Consider the following 19,617-nt stretch of genomic DNA (forward strand, 5'->3'; position numbering starts at 1 on the left):
GCATGTGCATTTTTTACCACAATTTATGCACAATCCAATGTTCTCCATCACCTTACAACACACTGCCAGAAAAAGTGGTTGAAGTCGGAACTCTGTTTCTACATAATGCTTCTATATCTGCCTTTGCCCTATATATGTAAATTGATTTGTTGTGCATCAACTACAGTAATTGCTGCTATCCTTGTCATATGGATCAGATGGTGGCTGAAAAGGGTCAAGCACCAACTCAATTACCCATTTCACAAACAACATACATACAAGTGGTTATCTGTGTATAGGTAGGGCTTTAAAGACGACTGAAATAAGAAAATCTGTTGTCAGCTACAAATTGCTAACTGCAATACTCTGGCACATTTGTACACCAAAATTAAATGTCTACATTTACATGTATTCCTCCTACACTTCCTTCAGTAAACTAAAAGCAAAAATTCAATTAAAATGTTTGTACTTGATTTTTGAAAGATTGTGTTTATGGAGCTTTTCTCCCAGGATTTCTGCTGAAAAGGGCAGTTTCTGGCTCAGTCAGACTTTACCGGTAAACAAATGTCAAATAAATAAATAAATCCACAGTGAATGTTTAAAAAATGCTGAAAGGAAGAAAAAAAAAACAGCTGAATTTAATAACTGGAACCAATTAAGTTGTGCTGTTATATTACTTTCAGTCTACAGTGCGTCACTAACTACTTTTTTAAAAGCAATTAAAGATGAACATGTTTTTGCCATTACGTTTTTTTATTTTTTGTGACCATTTTTCCAAAAACACATCTTGTTAACAGTACTTGACTCTGCAACAGAATCATCTGAAAACTGGAACCAAACAGTTCAATGCAACTACACAATTGTAAATTAGTCTCTCCCCACGCTCATACATATATACAGAAGTAAATGTGCACGGACCATGTGCACACATGTATTTTTGTATTATATATACACATTACACATATATAACATCCACACAAATACATTTATTAAATTACATGCACACACAATACACAGAATACAGGTTTTATACATTTTGTCACTGTATCGGTCGGTATGTATGTGAACATATGGATGCATGTATAAATACGCACACACGCACAAACACTCTCTCTCTCTACCCACTCTACTATTACAGAAAAAGTATTAATTAGTAGGGAATGCCATGCCTTACAGGCAATACTGAATACAAGGCTACAAGAGTAAGCCAAAGGCTAAGTCTGTGTACCCTGTTTTCTACAAACAGAATTTACCATGTAGATTTTTTTTTTTTACACACAAGGTTTCCTTGAAAACTGAAGGATTAGCACTCGTGTTACATGGATCCCCGGATGCTTTTAAAAGTTAACCCAGGAGCACAGCCCAGTGAGTAAAATGCTGCTGAGGACTACCCCATCTGGCTATTCTGTAGGTACCAACTGCTGCAACTGGTAATGCCAGTTTTATCTAGAGTCCAATATTTGCTTTTGCATTCATTATTCACACAACCACAAGACACATGCACTAAAAACATCAGTGGATAAAAAGAGGTCATTGTGTAAATACAGTGATGCAACAAGAATGCAACACTATACAATACAAATCTACAGACTTCTAAACATGTTGGCTACAGAGCATTTGATATGGACGAAGAGGAATAGACACCAATTAAAAACAGTAATCCACTAAATGAGGGTAAAGACAAAAGGAACCAACTATTCACATCAATAAAAAAGCTATGTTGCAGCACGTAAGCTACAGTGAGTTTTAAACCACTGTCGCATTTCAATACCAACATCTGAATGACGCAGAGTGACTATCCAATCCTACGAATATGTACCTGGTAATGGGGTGTGATTTCACAAATCTTAGCAAACTATTCTTTCTCTCTGTTACGTCAACTTCTGAAATTGGCTGGCCATATTTTACCTTTTCAAGACAACCAAGACTACACAGCCTCAAGCATAAATCACAAACATAAAATGCAATTAACTATTTGAACAGCAAGAACAGAATACTTATTAAATTTTCACATAAAGTAGATAACAGGATATCATTAATTATGCACTGTTACATGTATTGGTTCCCTATTACGTGATTGAAAACTTAGGTTATCGAACACTAAATATCAAAGTATGAAAATTGGGAATGGCCGTTTCCACACACAGAAATGAGTCGTTTGGCCATTACGCAGATTGTTATTTCTCTGCTGTAGGAGGGATCTCGGAGTTGGCATATTTAGTTAGGAGGATGTAGGGGGCAAAGCCCCCCACTTAATTTCTCTTTATAACTTTTGGCCAACAGCAATGTTTCCCTATGTGGAAAGGGTTCGATATTTACTGATTGAACTTTAGGTGTTCGATAACCTAAGGTTTCGATCATGTAATACAGACTCCATGTATTAGGTACAACTGTTTTACAAAGTATGCATCCAAAAGCAAACTGGGGTGTACAAAGTGAGACATCACTAAAAATATCACCACACAGCTAAACCTCTTCAAAACAGCTTCTAGGCACCACAGCTCCAACACACACTACCTTTATAAACCTTCACCCCGGAAGTTGTATTTCTCCATTAGTGCACTCTTTACACTCCATTTCATTCATTAACTAGTTCATGAAGCACATATGACAGACTGTGTAAAAAGAAAGGAACTGAGGTGAATGGGGTAGGAAGAGGAACTATCCTGACAACTGATGTGACACTCACCCCTGAAATGCAAGATGTTCTTTATTTGGCTTCTGCCACAGTTTGTTTAAATTTCCTGGAAACAAAGAATGAATATCAGTACTGGTCTTGTCACTTTTTTATATAATAAAGGATGAAACAAGTATTTAACAATGCTGAACATCTTACTGAAAGGTTATGTACCCACTGAAATGAACATTAACAATAGGGGGAAAAAAGACATGAAGGTTGACCATTCAAAATGAAATTCTAAACTATGACGTTAATTACATGTTACACAACCACAAAAAACACAGCATTGCCTGTAACGATGGTATTACATACTTAATTTAAAAACCTTCCAGTTAATATACTGTCCATATTTTCTCAGATTACAAATCACATGCCTCTTAATATCAACATAATTCAATAGTGCTATATTCTGATGCATTGTAAACAATACTTCCTAGTGTCTTGTTGCTTATTACACTGACTTTTTCAAGTCTGACATAACTTACAGAATGAACAATCAGTTTTTCCAAAACAAACGAGCATTTGCCTCTCCACCTTACTTATGTGTGCTAACCCTAACCCTGATGCTGCCCTTAACCCCAACTCTACATATTAACTTACAAAAACCCTTCAATTAACAGTATAATTACTCCAAAGTACATATAAAGGTACTGTTAGTTTTTTTCCACAGATCAGAAAAGTAAAACATTTGATTTTCTTTTTCAATCAGTGCAGGCTTAATATTTGTTAATTTAGCTATTGTCATTGATAAAGTGTGCATCAAAGTTTTTGAAAGTTGAAATTAATGGATATAATTATTTATATATACATTTCATATGTGTATATGATTCCTATATGTAACAAACGCTTATTTCTTGTTGATATAAGTATGTTCAGATATGGGTGAAGACAAAGATTTAAACATTACACACAGACACACATTTTGGCTTCTGTATAACACTCAGTACCTAAAAACATCTCAGCTTCATATGTGGGTGGCTGGGCAACTACATCCTCCATACTAAAAATACAAACTCTGAGGTCACATCCTCAAATTCTATCAAGTTAAAAACTAGAAGCAAAAAACAAGATTTTTTTTCTGCTTGCAAAAATCAGACTCATGTCACAACATCAAAGACCACAAAAACAAACCCATTAAAAGTAATCACACAGTTAAAACAAGCATGAAAGAACACAAGCACAATGTTGGAAGGAAGTCCCCACCCTTGACACCATCCTTACTACACTGTCACATAACCATGGCAGAACGGCAAGGGCCACCTAAAATGAAACTGTGTTTACTACTTGGCTGCAGTGCAGCACTCATTAAAATGACTCTCCTGGGTTGTGACTACACAAGGATACCTAATCACACAACCATCAGAATCAAATGCCACTACACCTGGGAAGTGCAACGTATGCCACAGCAGCGGTTGGGTACTGTTGAGAACTACTACACACATCAGCTCTAAGCATTCACACAAGGTTTAATACTGCAAAAAAAAGTGTGTGTGTGTGTGTGTGTGGTCACCTCTAACACTTGTTAAGCACCACACTAAGAGGACAACAGTATGCAACTGGACATAACCACTCTCTCACTCACATGGATGACTCAGCAAAATTGTATATACAACACTGCAGTTGTGTGAATCCAAGAAACTTGCAGAGAGGCATATCACTGAGGATGGAGTTCCTTCTTGCTGTAGGCATATTGCTTATTTTCGCCTACTTTCCCAGCAGTGGGCATTTTGAGTCTAAGTCTAATTCTTGCTGTGATCTGTAAATTTGTAATAAAACTGCAGCTGTGGCATCCGAGCTAATATATAGTCACTGTCTTCAAACCATTACTTATTGTAGTTGCTTGTCTTTTGTAATCATTTGCTGCCTGCTGCAGGGGTTCTGAGCTTGAGTCCAGTCATAGCTGAAGATCACCAATTGTGCCATCACTGTACTAAGCTGTTACAGTGACACCAGAGAAAAATAATTTGTACTAAAGCTGCTACGGTGGCACCAAAGAAAAATAACTTGTACTAAGCTGATTTGGGAGCACCTGGACCAAATATTTTGTACTAAGCTACTGTTATGGCACCACAGCCAAATCACTTGTATTAAACTGTTGTTTTGGCACCACAGCCAAGTTGGCAGTTGCTGCTTCATGTATCTGTTATTTGATGCTACACTTTTGCCGACCTTTGTCCTTAGGTAAGCAGTAGGCTGGCTGCCCTTGTGAGGCATTTTAAGCCTAGTCAGTTTCCCTTTTGGTGCTTGAATTAACCTATCCCACTTAGTATTACTACACTGGCCCCACCTGTCCGTATTCATGGAATAAAGTGGAGCTGCCTCTGTCCATGAGTAGTACAGAGGGCAGTTCTGGGTTAAATGTTCTGTTTCCCATCCATAGATACAAGCTGCACTTGAATATAGACAATAATTAGCTTTGTTTTATGTGAATGAGGAGTCTGTTCCATAGCAGCGGTATCCTCTGCGAGATAGACCTGTCCCTCCAAACCCTTCTGTTGATGTTGCAGAAGATGTTTAGATCCCGAGACCGAGTATTTCTGATACCTTGATGATATGCAGTAAATCCAAACTCTTCAGGAGGGACTATTATGCACCTGTAAGTAGTGTTTGGACCACGGCCTAAATTAGATGCCGACAAATGCAGTAATGTTTTCTTTGGCAAAACTGAGCAGCCATGCACCAACCACATCAGTGACACCCCTTTGAGAAATGACTCCAACATTAGAGACTTAAGCACTTTCAATGACAATGAACTATCCTTTGATCACAATGTATCTCCTGCTGTTGTGAAATACTTTTAGCTAGTCAGACGAATCTCCGGGGTTACTTCTTCCAGATCCAAGGACGTTATTATTCCTCTTCTTCTCCTCCTTAGTAAAGTATAACGGCTCATTTGATATGTACTTATCTAAGCACGTGACCTAGCTTGAGAATCGCAGTGTTTCCTCATTAACATAATCAAGAATGTCTTCCTTGAGCTACCCAGACCACCTTAAAGTACTCTCTCTCTCTCTCACTTTTCCTGTTTCCAACAGACGTCTGCGATGTGACATCTGTCTAGCCTACAGTCTCGAAGGACCCAGTCCTATGCGACCTCCTTTACATTCGCTAAACGAACAGCATCCTTAGCATCCACTTAAAAGACCTTAACTTCCACAGAAACACAAGTAGGACGTGCTGGTGAGATAGATAAGCCTCTTTTACAGAACAGACTTACTTTGTACATAAAGAAAAGTAGCATCTTGACCCACTTTAAGCATAACCTGGACAAATGAACAGCAATTGTAAATACATCCGAGGTCTCACAAAAAGGGGTAGAAGTATAAATCAGTGATGTCAATAGGTACCTACAATATAGGTTATTGTGACTAGGAAGGCTACTAAGGGCCCTCAAACAAACAGTCTAGTATTAACCCATGAAAACAATGAAACAGAACTACAACCACAGTTCAAATAAACAACAAACAAAACCCCAAACAACTAAACTACCAAACATCCAGCGAATAAATAGAATGATGGGCCCCCCTACCTCTAAAAAGTTAAAAAGCACTTAACATCACTGCTGCCCTTCTGTTTCACTTTATCTGTATCTACAAAACTGCTGTCTGTCAATGAATAGCAGAGACAAAATAATACTTATTATTCCAGAAAAAATTATCCTGATGGCCTGGGTATGAAAGAACAATCACAATCATCTAAAATAACATGTTCACTATAAGTTTTCCATGAAAATGCAAATAACAGAATACAAAATGCACACTTGCACATGTGCTCACTTACAAAGAGTCTAAAAAACAAAAACTTCCAACTACATATAGGCTTCAGTTGGTGATTTTTAAATAACTTTGTCTTGTCTATAGAAAGAAATATAGCAATTATGTCAAACGGACTTCACAGACCTAAACATGAAACTTCCAACAGGTTTGGGAAAAAAGTGACATCCACACTTTAGATATGGGAAATTAAAGCAGAAAGCAGTCACTTCCAAGAAACAATTTAAAGACAAACTTTACTCCAGGTTTCAAATTTAAAGCTACAATCAGCAAAAGAAAAGAATGCTACTTCAAGGTTTCAAGCCCTAAATACTGAAACTCTGCAAAGTTAAAACATACTTTTTCATTAAGTACGGGCTGTTGATTTTCAGTGTTGCCCCACATTTTCAGCATATTCAATTTAGGATATTTTTAATAGTTTTTTTTTTTTTTTACCACCTTCAAATTAATGATTTCCCTAAGCTGTCAGTAGAAATATGCACAAATATAGCTGCAGTGACATGTAAATTTGTGTTAATAAATACATAATATAACTTAACATGATCTTTGTAGAGAACTGTATGCATGCAAATTCAGTGCAGAAAGTCTGAAGAAGACTGTTGAGCTGTGAAAGGAAAGCAGTTTGGATAAAGCAGGGATTTGTTTCTGAAGACAGGAATATTCTCTCAAATTAAACCTCTCTGTCTTGGAAATCACAGGACTGTAAATGGAGGCACAAGATTTTTCTAGAACATGCACTGAAGGAAAGCCTACATGTGAAACTATTTTCTGGTTTGATTGACACTAGACATCCTGCAAATCAAGGTTGTGTATTTGTTACCTGTTGTTTAAAGCCTGCAAACAGAACTGTGCTAACTGGCTACAGTGGTGAAAATCTGTTTTGGGACATAGGGAGACTGCTACCTCCTGCATGAAATGATTTGTAAAGCATGTTTATACAGATTTTTGTTTTTTAAATTAATGATAGATTAAAACTCTAAGCTTGCCTTGTACATAAAATAAAATTTCAGTTTGTGGAGCAACTCTTTGTTACTCAAGAGTGTTCTCTATGTAGAAGTTCATAGCACATTTCTGCTGTTACTCCAAAGAACTGTGTTCCTTTACTGAACGAACAACCCTTTGATGTCCTTCGTGGTTCACTGTTGCAGTCATGACTGTAGGGTTCTTCCTGCCAGCAGCAGCCCTCGATCGGCCAGAATCCCAAAGTCTGGATTGGGCGTCAGCGGAGGTCACTTTTATCCTGACGTCAATGCGCCAGGAAGTATAAAGACCTCAGCCGACGCCATTACCCCAGTCTTTCTTGCCGCACAGTGCTCTGAGCAGTTCGCTGATGCCGGTCGGTCTACTCCTGTCTGTTTTTGGATTTACTTCCAGGATTTTTCATTTTTTAAGATAAGTACCCCGTTGGGGAGGTCTTTTTCTTGCTCCAGTCAGATGTCAGAAAAAGTTAATAATTGTATTTCTTGTGGGAAACAAATAACTCATAGGGATTTTCACTCATTGTATTCCCTGCCTGGGGCCTGACCACGACGTTGCTAATTGTGGGTTTTGTGCTAGATTTAATCAGCGTACTATTAGGCGTAGGTACAACTTTGCCTTCTACTATTTTGGTAAAAGGTTTAATTATAATATGTCTTCGGATTCTTTTCTGGCTTCTGGTGTGTGCAAGAGGCGCAAAGATAAAGACAGGCCTCCGAGGTCCAAAGCAGAGGATATTACTCAGTTACTGCCAGTTGCTGGTTCGTTGGTCGTCAGTGAGGCGCCTTTGCAGCCCCTGTCGTCCGCCTCTTTTGCACCAACTGCCTGTACCAACTCCAGTGTGGAGCTGATGGGGCCTTAAGAATTGCCAGGGAATGGACCTTCGGATAGTACTCCCACACTTGGGTCTGGAGCCGGTAGACAGGTACCGGCTTCTGAGGGAGTTTTCAGGCCTTCACAGCTTCATGTAAATATGGATTCAGTTTTGCATTCTTAGACAATGACTACGGCTCCAGCTAAAAAGAAATGGCAAACACAGACGCCTTTTGATCAGGGTCCTAGGCCTCAAAGGCAGATGCTTAGGATGGCTGAAGATTTGTTATCTATGATCAGGGGCTCTCACCCCCCTCCTGACAAAAAGCCTAGATTACAGTCCGATTATGATTCTTCAGACCAAATTTCAGTTTCTTCTGCTTCTTCCCTTGAGCACGATTGTTCCTTTCCTCCTTATCAGGATTCTGATGCTGAAGATTCCTTTCCTTCAGCCTCTCCTCCTGAGGATTATTCTTTTGGTGAAACTTTGCATGATGTGATATGAGGGAACATTTTCACTGGGAAGGGCAGGAATTCTCTGAAACCAAGAAAAAGCTCGAGATTTTCTTCTTCTCCCTCAGCATAAGCCTCTTGCTATTCCTCCTGTATTGGACATTGTAGATGATGTTTTTTCAGAAGCTTCCCTCTCTCCTGATTCTTTTCCCCCTACTCTGGTCAAGCCAGATAGGTATTATAGGATTCCAAATTCTCACAGGTTTCTTTTTAAGAATCTTTCCCCTGATCCGGAAACAATTTCTCAGGGCCCTAAGGGTGTTAAGGCGGCCTCTGCTAAACATCCTATTCCCTCTGACCGAGAGTCCAGGGCTTTGGAAAGATGGGGTAAAAAAGTTTATACTTCTGCTACATTGTCTATTAGAGCTTTGAACTGTCAATTTCATATGCTAAAAGTATCAGCAAAACCTTTTGTCTGTATTTAAACAAAAGATGTCAGCTGTTTCTAAGGGTGCGGATGACAAGGAGTTACAGGATTTATTGCATGCTATTGAACAAGTGGCTAAACATACCCTGCATTGTGGTTTTGATTCTTTGGAAGCTTCTTGTAGGGCTGTGACAACTGGCGCAGTTATTAGAAGACATGCTTGGTTAAAGGAACAAAGCTTGCCAGATCAGTTAAAACCAAACTTTTGGATGCCCCTTTGCAGCACGATGTTTTGTTTGGGGCCAAAGCTGAAGAGGTTTTAAAGAAAATGGAGGACAAAGCCAAATCTATGCAGACGGTTAAGGATTTTCTACAGGTGCAACCTCCTAGATTTAGCAGGCACTGGCCAGCTAAACCTTGGTCCTTTCTGAGCTCGGACAGGCCTCAGAGAAGCACATTCAGGCGTTCCAGAGGAAGGGGACAGGCACAAACCCTTTTTAGGAATAGGCAGTGGCCTGCCCCCTCTCCCAAAGGTGATGAAGATAAGTTTCAACCCTTTTAAGCCTTTATGACTCTCCCTTTCTGGTTCCAGGTGCTCCTCTCCTGGAAGCAACTTTGGGAGGAAAGATTTCTCTTTTTTATCAAAATTGGGGCCGCATAACCCGGGATAAATGGGTTCTGGACATAGTCTCAAGAGGTTACAGATTTCATTTCCACACCCTGCCAAGACCAAACGGTTGGCCAGATCTGCCAAATCATCAATGGGCAGAGGCACAACTGCAGGTTCAGTCCCTCTTAGCTATGAGGGCCACAGAATTGGTACCAAATTTAGAAATAGGGCAAGGTTTTTATTCAAGACTTTTCCTGGTTCCCAGGAAGGAAAATTTGTGCATACCAATGTTGGACCTTTCCGTACTAAACACCTTCCTAGATGTACCAAAATTAAACATGTTCACTCTGCAGCAGCTGCTGCCTATGTTGGGCAAGAACGCTTGGATGGTGACTCTGGACTTAAAGGAAGCTTACCTACATATTCCTATAAGGCGAGAGTGCAGAAGGTATCTGAGATTCAAAGCGGGCTCAAAGCATTACCAGTTCTCTGTGCTGCCCTTTGGCTTATCTACTATGTCCAGGGTCTTTACAAAGTGCCTGGCACCAGTACTGGCGTTTTGCAGACAGAAGGGGATTCAAATATATCCTTATCTGGATGACTGTCTTATTCAAGCGGACGACAAAGACACTCTACTTCAGCATCTAGCTTTTGTGCAGCATCTTCTACAGTACCTCGGATTCACAGTGAATCAAAAGAAGTCAAATCTGGTGCCCACACAACAGATTACTTTTCTGGGTGCTCTTCTGAGTACTACAACCCAGATGGCTTCCTTGACACCAGACATAAAAGCGCAACTGGCTTCTTCTTTCCAACACCTGGCTTCAATTAAACAGCTGACTGCAAGAAAGGTTCTGCAGGCTTTAGGTTGCATGGCTTCCTGCATTCTGCTAATACCATATGCAAGACTGCATATGAGGAAACTACAGTGGTACCTCAAGAGTGTGTGGTCTCAGCATTACCACAGTTTGGAAACAGTGATCACGATTTTGCCTTGTCTACAGCAAGAGTTTCTTTGGTGGGCCGAAGCCTGTCTCAAGAACAAGGGGAGGCCTTTTTGTCCTCCACCAACCAACCAAGTTCTGACAACGGATGCTTCAGATTATGCCTGGGGAGCCCACATGCATGGGAGATGTCTTCAGGGTGTTTGGACAAAGGAGCAAATTTCACCTGCACATAAATCTGAAGGAGATGCTCGCTGTACAGAATGCTCTGATAGCCTTCAGGGACTTTCTTCTACCAGGGCAATTGTTGATAAAGACGGACAACACTACAGTGATGTGGTACATAAACAAGCAGGGGGGCTCTCACTCTTACCCCCTGTGCAGGTTAGCCATGGCTCTGTGGTACACTGCACTAACCTGCAGAGTCCACTTACAGGCACAATTCCTGCCAGGAAAAGACAACACTCTGGCAGACACATTGAGCAGGACACTTTCGGATCCACACGAATGGATGTCGGATGTTCGGATATTCAGGATGATCGTGTCCGGACATAGATCTTTTTGCATCCCCTCAGAATCATCAACTTCCAACATTCTGCACCAGGACCTACCACAAACTAGCATGGCAAGTGGATGCCCTCTCATTGAGTTGGAAACACCTCTCAGTATATGCTTTTTCCTCCTTTTCCTCTTCTACCTCGGGTACTTCTGAAGATAAAACAGGACAGACCGCAAATGATTTTACTGGCTCCCAATTGGCCTCAACAATTCTGGGATTCCACTCTGATGAACCTAGTTCAGGAGCCTCCCTGGATTCTGCCTCAAATCCCTCATCTACTGTCTCAACAGGACGGCCGGATCCTGCACAGTCATGTCAAAACTCTGAATCTAGCTGCCTGGTGGATCCAGGGTCTGTAAATACCTCTACTCTTTCCAAACAGGTAATGGATGTAATCCTTGAAGCTAGACGGCCCAGCAGTAGGAAATCTTATGCAGGTAAATGGAAAAGATTTTGCTCCTGGAATCAGGTCCAAGGTGGTGATTCTACTGTTCCGAACATTCCGCTGATTTTAAAGTATCTGGCAGAGTTGTTACATATGGGCCTATCTTTTTCATCTATCAAGCTTCATGCTTCTGCTATTTCTGCACATTACAATACGGATCCTCCGATTTTTTCTCATCCATTACTTAATCAATTTCTTACAGAGGCTAAGAATGTTCGGCCCCCTATAAGAGCACCTGTTCCCACTTGGGATCTTAACTATGTTTTGGAAAAATTAACCTGGTCTCCTTTTGAACCTGCAGCTTCCACGGATTTAAAATTTTTGTCTTGGAAAACTGCTTTTCTTTTAGCTATAACCTCTGCTAGAAGAATTTTGGAATTGCAAGCACTCATGGCTGTGGAACCCTTCATTACTTTTCATCAGTACAGGGTTTCCCTAAGGACTAATCCCACCTTTATGCCCAAGGTGGTTTCGGCAGTGGCCTTGAATCAGACTATTCATTTGCCTACTTTTTATCCTAATCCTCAAAGTGAGGAAGAAAGTCTTTTGCACTCTTTGGACATGCACAGACAGCTTCGTTTTTACCTGGACAGGACCAAGATATTCAGGAAATCTGACCAATTGTTTGTCGCTTATGCTCCTACTGTTCTAGGGAAAGACATCACTAAGCAAACTATTTCTAAGTGGATTGTCCACTGCATCAAGTTCTGTTACTCTTTTCATGGCAATCCAGTTCCTGTTAATATTAGGACTCATTCTACCCGGGCTACTGCTACTTCAGCAGCCTTTCTTTGTGGGGTTCTTACCAAGGATATTTTTGAGGCTGCTACTTGGAGTTCTGTGCATACTTTTTCTAAGCATTACAACCTCCCACTCTATTCTAAATCTAGGGCTGGTTTTGCAAAGTTTTGTGGCCGCTCCTTCTATTTCTCCTCCAGCCACCCTTTCTTAGCTTTGGGACTCAACCCTACAGTCATGACTACAACAGTGAACCACGAAGGACATAGTATAGTTGTGTACTCTTACCATAAATGTAGATGTTCGAGTGTGTTCACTGTTGCAGTCTAAGTTACCCTCCCTCCCTCCTATGCCCTCTTTTGTTTTTTCTTTGAGTATTGTCTGTTATGAGGTATTTTGGCTGCTGATGTTTTGGGCACCTGACATCTGGGGCAAGAAAAACTGGGGTAATGGCGTCGACTGAGGTCTTTAAACTTCCTGGCGCATTGATGTCAGGATAAAAGCGACCTCAGCTGACGCCCAATCCAGACTTTGGGATTCTGGCCGATCGAGGGCTGCTGCTGGCAGGAAGAACCCTACAGTCATGACTGCAACAGTGAACACACTCGAACATCTACATTTATGGTAAGAGTACACAACTGTACTTTTTGCTGTTTGCTGCTGAACTTATTTGGGTTGCATAACAGCTATGATACCTGGCTGAAACTAGTTTCCTGCTCCAAGTATATGTAGACAACTGCCAGTTTGACATACTAAAGATGGGATACACTGGGATGTAAAGTATAGTAACTATGAATCGAAAATTTCAACACTTGTCCTACTCAAAATCCAAAAGATTATCTAAAAGCTTATCTTGTGAAATTGTAGCTTTTCTACTTCACCACTCCTTACTTGCTTACTTACTGTTTATTAAATGGTTATGTAGTCTGACACTGACTTTTCAGACACAACCAACAAATACTACAAGACATACAAACTGTTAGGGTACACTCACACTTTATTAGTAAGCCAAAACACCTGTGTTACCACTATTTACAGCATACCTCTCAATTGTCTATAAATTGTTGGTGACAATCCTAATTTTGAATCTGTCCCTCCTAAAACTGGACAGTGGTGGATTAAGGTCACTAAATACTTACAATCATTATAAATTATAGACTTCTTTTACTTCAAAACAATACATGTTAATTCACACCCTCTTTTTAATACTGACTTCCTAAGCTAATGATACCAGTATTTAACAGGTGTCTCTGATTTGGGTCCTTCTTTTCCTATTATTTCGCTCTCTCCCCAGTTCTGTAGATAAACCTGTTGCTCAACTGATTACTATGGGAGAGCAAGCAGCTAACACTGTGAACCATAAATGAGGCATGAAGTTGCAGTTACTAATAATATAGTACTTAATAATACAGGGTTTGTATGCACTATGTGAGCAAAACTAGTAGGAAATCCCTTGCACTTTACTGTAGTGTCTCTTAGGCAAATCTCTGGGTCATGTAAAGCATAATAAACCTGTCATAGCCTAGTGCAGGGACCCCTGAGCGCGCAGAGCCCTACTGGGCCAAATTGGTTCAACTGGCCTAAGGCCAGCCTTGGATGTGGAAATTTATGACATGGGGAGGGGAAGAATCTCATTACATTTTTTAAAGACTTGACATTTTAGAATGCTATTGTCCCAGATGAATTCTAAATAGTTTATGAATATATTTGGCCACTGTCTGTCAGAATCTAACCTGGATATATTGACAATGTTTCTTTGCACATATTGGAATATTCTACATGTCCTTCTCCTTCAAGCTGTTTAACTCCACAGCATTTTATTAACTTCTGTATTAAAGGTGTTCTATCACAAAGCACCATTACATTGAATATCTAAATCTGCATCTGCTAACTGGGAAAGTCTGACTGGGCAACAAAGTAACCCATTTTCTGAGGAGGCCCAGGGAGAAAAGCTTCGATATAGTATTACTATGTCTGGTACAAAGAGTTAAAAATACAAAAAAAGGTTTGCAAACATTTGTTTAGAAAAAGTAAATACTTAAAATTTTGCAAATACGTTGTGACTGAAACCTCTGAAACACTGCCATGTAATATCATATACATAATGTTGTACAAAAAAACAATGCTAAAAAGTCAGATGTTAAATCAATACCAGTGTTTTCAAGATTTGTACAGTTGCAGAAAAAAACAAAATTGGAGAAGCAGGATAACATTTTTCTGGCACAGTTAAAGGTTGATTTCACAGTCTAAGTGTACCCACCTATCATATTAACTTTTCTGAACTACAAAAAAAAAAAAAAAAGCTAAATTTCATAGTCTTGGATGATGCAGCTATGAATTTTAGTGTAGTAGATAGGAAAGCATAAGATATTAAAGAAGCCAGGATTTAGATGAAATGTTCCAAGTTTCCGGTCACACCTCTGGAACCACCAGCAGTCCCTGGGAAGCACAGTATGCAGAACAGGTAGGGTAGTATGGCACAATCAACTCCTTCAAGTAAGAAGGGCCAAGGTCATGAGTGGACAAATAGTTTAACACCAAGACTGTATAAATGATTCTATAAGGAAGAGAAAACCAGTGCAGCCTGTATAGAATAGTTGAAATACGCTGTTAATGAAATATACTAGTTAGAAGCCCTCCGACACTTTTGAACTAGCTGTAAATGGTCAAGTTCAGTGTTACGGAGTCCCAGGTATAGAGGATGCAAGAGTCAACCTTAGAGACAACTAAGTATGAAATATTATACATACATAGACACACATATACATATAGACACACACACACACACACACACACACACGAAACTGGGGGAAAAGGGCAGTGAAGTCCCTCAAGGTAGTGTTAACTGCCAAGGCCACAATTCTGAAAGTGCTGAGTTTTAACTTACTGAGAATGAACCAAGACTGTAGAGTCTCTATGTTATCAACCAACAGAGAAAAATAATTTTTTGAGTAAATCTGCAGATCCAGTGGATGAAGAATAGCAAAATTAAGAGTACTGATATTTTGTCCCCATTTGAACTACAGAGGAGTTTTATTGAAACTTTTCCGCTATCGGGGCAACACTTCTAATGAGCGCTTTCTGTTAAATCAGGCCAACATCGGAAAAGTACTGGCTTTTTTAAAAGCATTTAGTACTTAGTAAAATCGCTACTTATATCCTTCTTTTAATTAAATGTATTCTGTCACAGTAGCAAAATAGCCTAAATCCAACCAGTAAGCATTCACATGAATAGCCTTTGTGTACGTCACTTTGGAACACACAGAATTAGACCACTGAAGTGGGATCGCGGTTTATTAATGAAAACTCGGAATGCATTTCACACACTGCATTTCAGCTGCAAACAGTAGCTTGAAAAGCCTCCATACTCACATCGGTGATGGTAAATGCTGCCAAACTAAGGTAGCCTTGCTAAAATAATTTTGCCAGTAAATTATTGCAAGTTTGAGGTGAAGTAATAGCTACAACAGGAATGCTGCACCTCATTATAACATCTGTGGGACGATGCCAAGATTTCTTGGGTAATTGGTCTTTCTCTACAGGACAAAACCATTTTTCTGCTTTTGAAACCAATGGGCTGTTCCAAAAAGGAAGTTTTTAGCTATAACCAACAAACCACGCAAATACATAACTAAAAGAAGGATGATGTTTAGGATGGATTGTTAAAGTTCATAAAGGTTTTACTACGGATAACAGCATCACCAGCATGTAAATAACTAATGAACTGGTGTTATTTTTCCCATTTTTGGCAGCTCCGTGGCACGGGGAGATGAAAGCCCTGATTACAGCCCAAACACTCAGGGTTAAATAAAGCCTAATTGGTGAACAGCCAGCTTTGGGGGGGGGGGGTGAATGACCTAAAACCTGCTTGCCTTTCAAGAAAAAAAGCATTAGAAGAGATCCTGCTTCTAATCAGACATTGTTATGTCGCAGATTAGCTATTGAGGCACAAGCTGCAAAGGCAGGAAGCCAATGAGGGTGGAATGGGAAGAAGCACAGACACCTACCACCCTCCATGGCTCCAATCACACCTTGTGCATGTTTCTCAGTAAAATAAAAATAAAGGGTGGGACAAGAAAAAATATAACAAAAGCTGGGCCACCAAGGATGATGACTAAGCACCACTTGACTCTTTCCTCCAATGGCAACAGCTATGATAAAGGGAGACAGAACTTTAAAAGGGCATCTATACATATGGTTTTTCAATAGGTGATGTCCGTTCCAATAAACCATAAAATAAATTTGCAGTCAGAGGAAAAATGTATACTCTTCATAAATCTTATTAAAAAGAAACATCTTCAGCATTGTATTTTGTATGGTAGTATTATGAACTGCAAAAGCAGGCTAATATGAAAACAAATTCATTTCCACAAAGTCCCTACAAAGATCAATTTGAAGTAATCAAGAACTGAAATTTAGCAGCCAAAGGTAAAGGTGTTAATAAAGCACTTTTTAACCCAACCCCCATGGGTACCAGACTCATCAATTCCTTACAGATCTGTATCAATAAAGCACATAATCTGTCATCACTCTTGCAGTAATAATTCCACTTGCACAGTACTTCCTCTGTAAAGATGTGCAACACTTAAGTACATTTTTTCCTTGTACTAAAGTCACAGGGCAGCACTGCTGGTGGCAAACAGCCAAACACACCAGACTGATAACACTTGTCTTTTGCTCCTCCAGCAAAATCAACAGTTTGCTTTGTGCATTTAGTTTTAGAAGCACTGTAAGGCAACTATTACTGCCACAGTCACTATTTACTGCAAACCCAAGTTTCATGCTCACACTACTGAGCTTGCACACCATGCAGCTTTGCACTACTTAGTTACAACTAACTAAACCACTTCCCAAAGCCAATGGCATGGCATTCTCTGGTAAACATTACATTCAGTAGTCTCATTCATTTACAGGACATCAGTGAGTGCTACATCTGACATTTTCATAGTCTGTTCACCTTTAACTCTTTAAAATTGCTCTATCTATAGCATGTCATCTACATTATGTAATTAACCCTCAACTCCCAAGCCAACATATCTAAACAAGACAGATATATGTATATACCGAAAGCCTCCCTACTGGAAGGTACATACTATTACCAGAAAAAAAAATTACATATCTTGACTCCTAAAAATGCACTTGCATTCACCTATGAACTATTGCAAACCTGTTATCAAATGGCACCAGTCTGTCTCAAAGTTACATTCAGACGAGTCCCAAAGGACAGATAATTACCTACTAACATTTTAGCCTATAAAATGCCCACATACATATTCATGAGACTGTGTACTGTATGTTTACATATGCAATATGTACACTCACACACATTTTATGTGTGCGTGTGTGTATTACACACATGCATATAAAATTATTCACACAGTTATAATCATAGTTAACTATTTCTGAATCTATGAGAAGTTATAGGCTAGCTGCCCTTTCGGGACATTTTAAGTCTAGCAATTTCCCTTTTTGTGCTCAAATTTAACTTATCCCATGTAGTTAGCTACTGGCCTTACCCATTCAATGATCAATAATTATTTATTACTTCTAATGAATAACTAAGTTCATAGCATTGATAATTTGAGGGGATCCATGCATGCGATAAATCATTTACGAGCTACCTTTGTCCATTAGTAGTACATGGAGCAATCCAGGGGTAAATTACTTGCTCAAGAATTATAGACAAAGTGAAAAATACTGTCGGGGATTGGCAATGACCCCAAATCAGGGTTTTTTTTTAACTAATAATCAAATTCACTTAATTTATGAAACAGCAGCTTTTACATAAGCATACAATTTCTGATCAATACTAAGTAAGAACCGCTACTGTCTGGCATTACTAATACTAACTGACAGTAATCCTCAATGATTTTCCACAGGACCAAAAATCTTGTAATAGGGAAATATATGCAGCAAAATCAGCAACGGTGGCGAGGTATGCATATATTGGGGGCAAGCAGACGGTTAGCTCTACTGCAAAATGATGTGATGCAGACATACGTTCATTTTTCTTACTACCACAAAAATCCCAATATGCACCGAACAAAGAATATAAAAATGCAAGTGAACTACTATGGATTTTGGGTATTACTCCTGTACTAACCCTCCCTCTATGATATTTATCACCTCAAATGGAATATCCAACTGTATTAATTCTTCCACCACGTTACTTCAAAAATAAACCCAGGTACATCCACACAATAAACAACCAGTACGCGTAAACTACCCTTTATTAATAAAAACAGTGCTTATTCCGTCCCAAACCACCAAGTACTCGGAGAAATAGGTTTTCCAACGATGTTGCCCAAACGGGGACTCACCAGCGTAACGAAACGGCGCTGTCGAACTCCATCCACAACTTCAACGTTAAGGAGCACCAGCAATACGGACACTAAGCCCAATCGGTGGGATAATACCCAACTACCCGAAGCACATTGCCCGAACACGGCCATCCTCACATAACAAATCAACATTGATGTCGGAACGAAGTCTGAAGACCCACCGCAAAGGCGGTAGGTAAACAGGAGCGGACAAATTTAGGAGGGCAGGAATCACAAATGGCTAAACACGGAAGTGATCTGCTCGTATAATGTGTACAGCAGATTGTGAGTGTCTTCGTATTTATATGTATCTCGTACGGAAACGTTATTGATACTGGTGTTTCCTTCCCCAGCTTGATCGGAATATTTACTTTTCTACGTGTTGTTTAAAAACACATTTTGGCTCTATTGTGTATGAAGTTTCAAATGCCTAATGTAGAAAATTTATCTCGTTTCCTTTTTCTTTTTTTTTTTTTACAGTCCGAAACTTGGAGAAGGACTGAAATAAAAGAACAGATTCCGAAGAAATCATAGCTCTGAACTTTCCAGCTCAAAAATATGGAACACTCCCTCTCATAACGTGGAAGTTCAAACATGCCCCTCAATTGTACAGATTTTTGCCTCATATTTTTGGTCCGTTATTCATAACATTTTGGTTTTCTGGTTAAATAGATGCAAATCATTAAACACTGAAGTTAGAAAATAATGACAGACATTTGAGTTTCAGACTTCATACCATTTAGACAATTCATTCTAATACAAAACCTGTTATGCTGTCAACATTCTAAGCAATATTTAAAAATCATCCCAATTTTTGGAACTTTGTCCCACTTTTATGTATGGCTTTGTCCAGATTTCTTGCTCTAAGAAGTTGAGAGGTATGGATGGAACAAAAGGG

The 19,617-nt window shown here is 39.5% G+C and overlaps 1 protein-coding gene across 2 annotated transcripts in view; it reads right to left on the reverse strand.

The window, feature by feature from the left end:
- ACP2 (acid phosphatase 2, lysosomal) overlaps positions 1-18,978 on the reverse strand; it is a 658,601-nt gene extending 639,623 nt beyond the window's left edge. The window contains exons 1-2 of one of the 2 annotated variants that reach the window (XM_044082705.1): positions 18,720-18,899; positions 2,669-2,723 (exon numbers count right to left, since the gene is read on the reverse strand). Coding sequence is in view for 1 of the 2 variants with exons in the window: in XM_044082703.1 (XP_043938638.1) it covers positions 18,720-18,872 (153 nt within the window). In the remaining variant the exon portion in view is untranslated. Of the gene's footprint in view, positions 1-2,668; positions 2,724-18,719 lie in introns of both variants that reach the window. The other variant, XM_044082703.1, reaches the window with a different exon arrangement.
- Between the last annotated feature and the right edge of the window lie 639 nt (positions 18,979-19,617).

This window comes from Protopterus annectens, chromosome 9.part0, assembly GCF_019279795.1.
Source record: "Protopterus annectens isolate FY-2018-M chromosome 9.part0, PAN1.0, whole genome shotgun sequence".
NCBI lineage: Eukaryota > Metazoa > Chordata > Ceratodontiformes > Protopteridae > Protopterus > Protopterus annectens.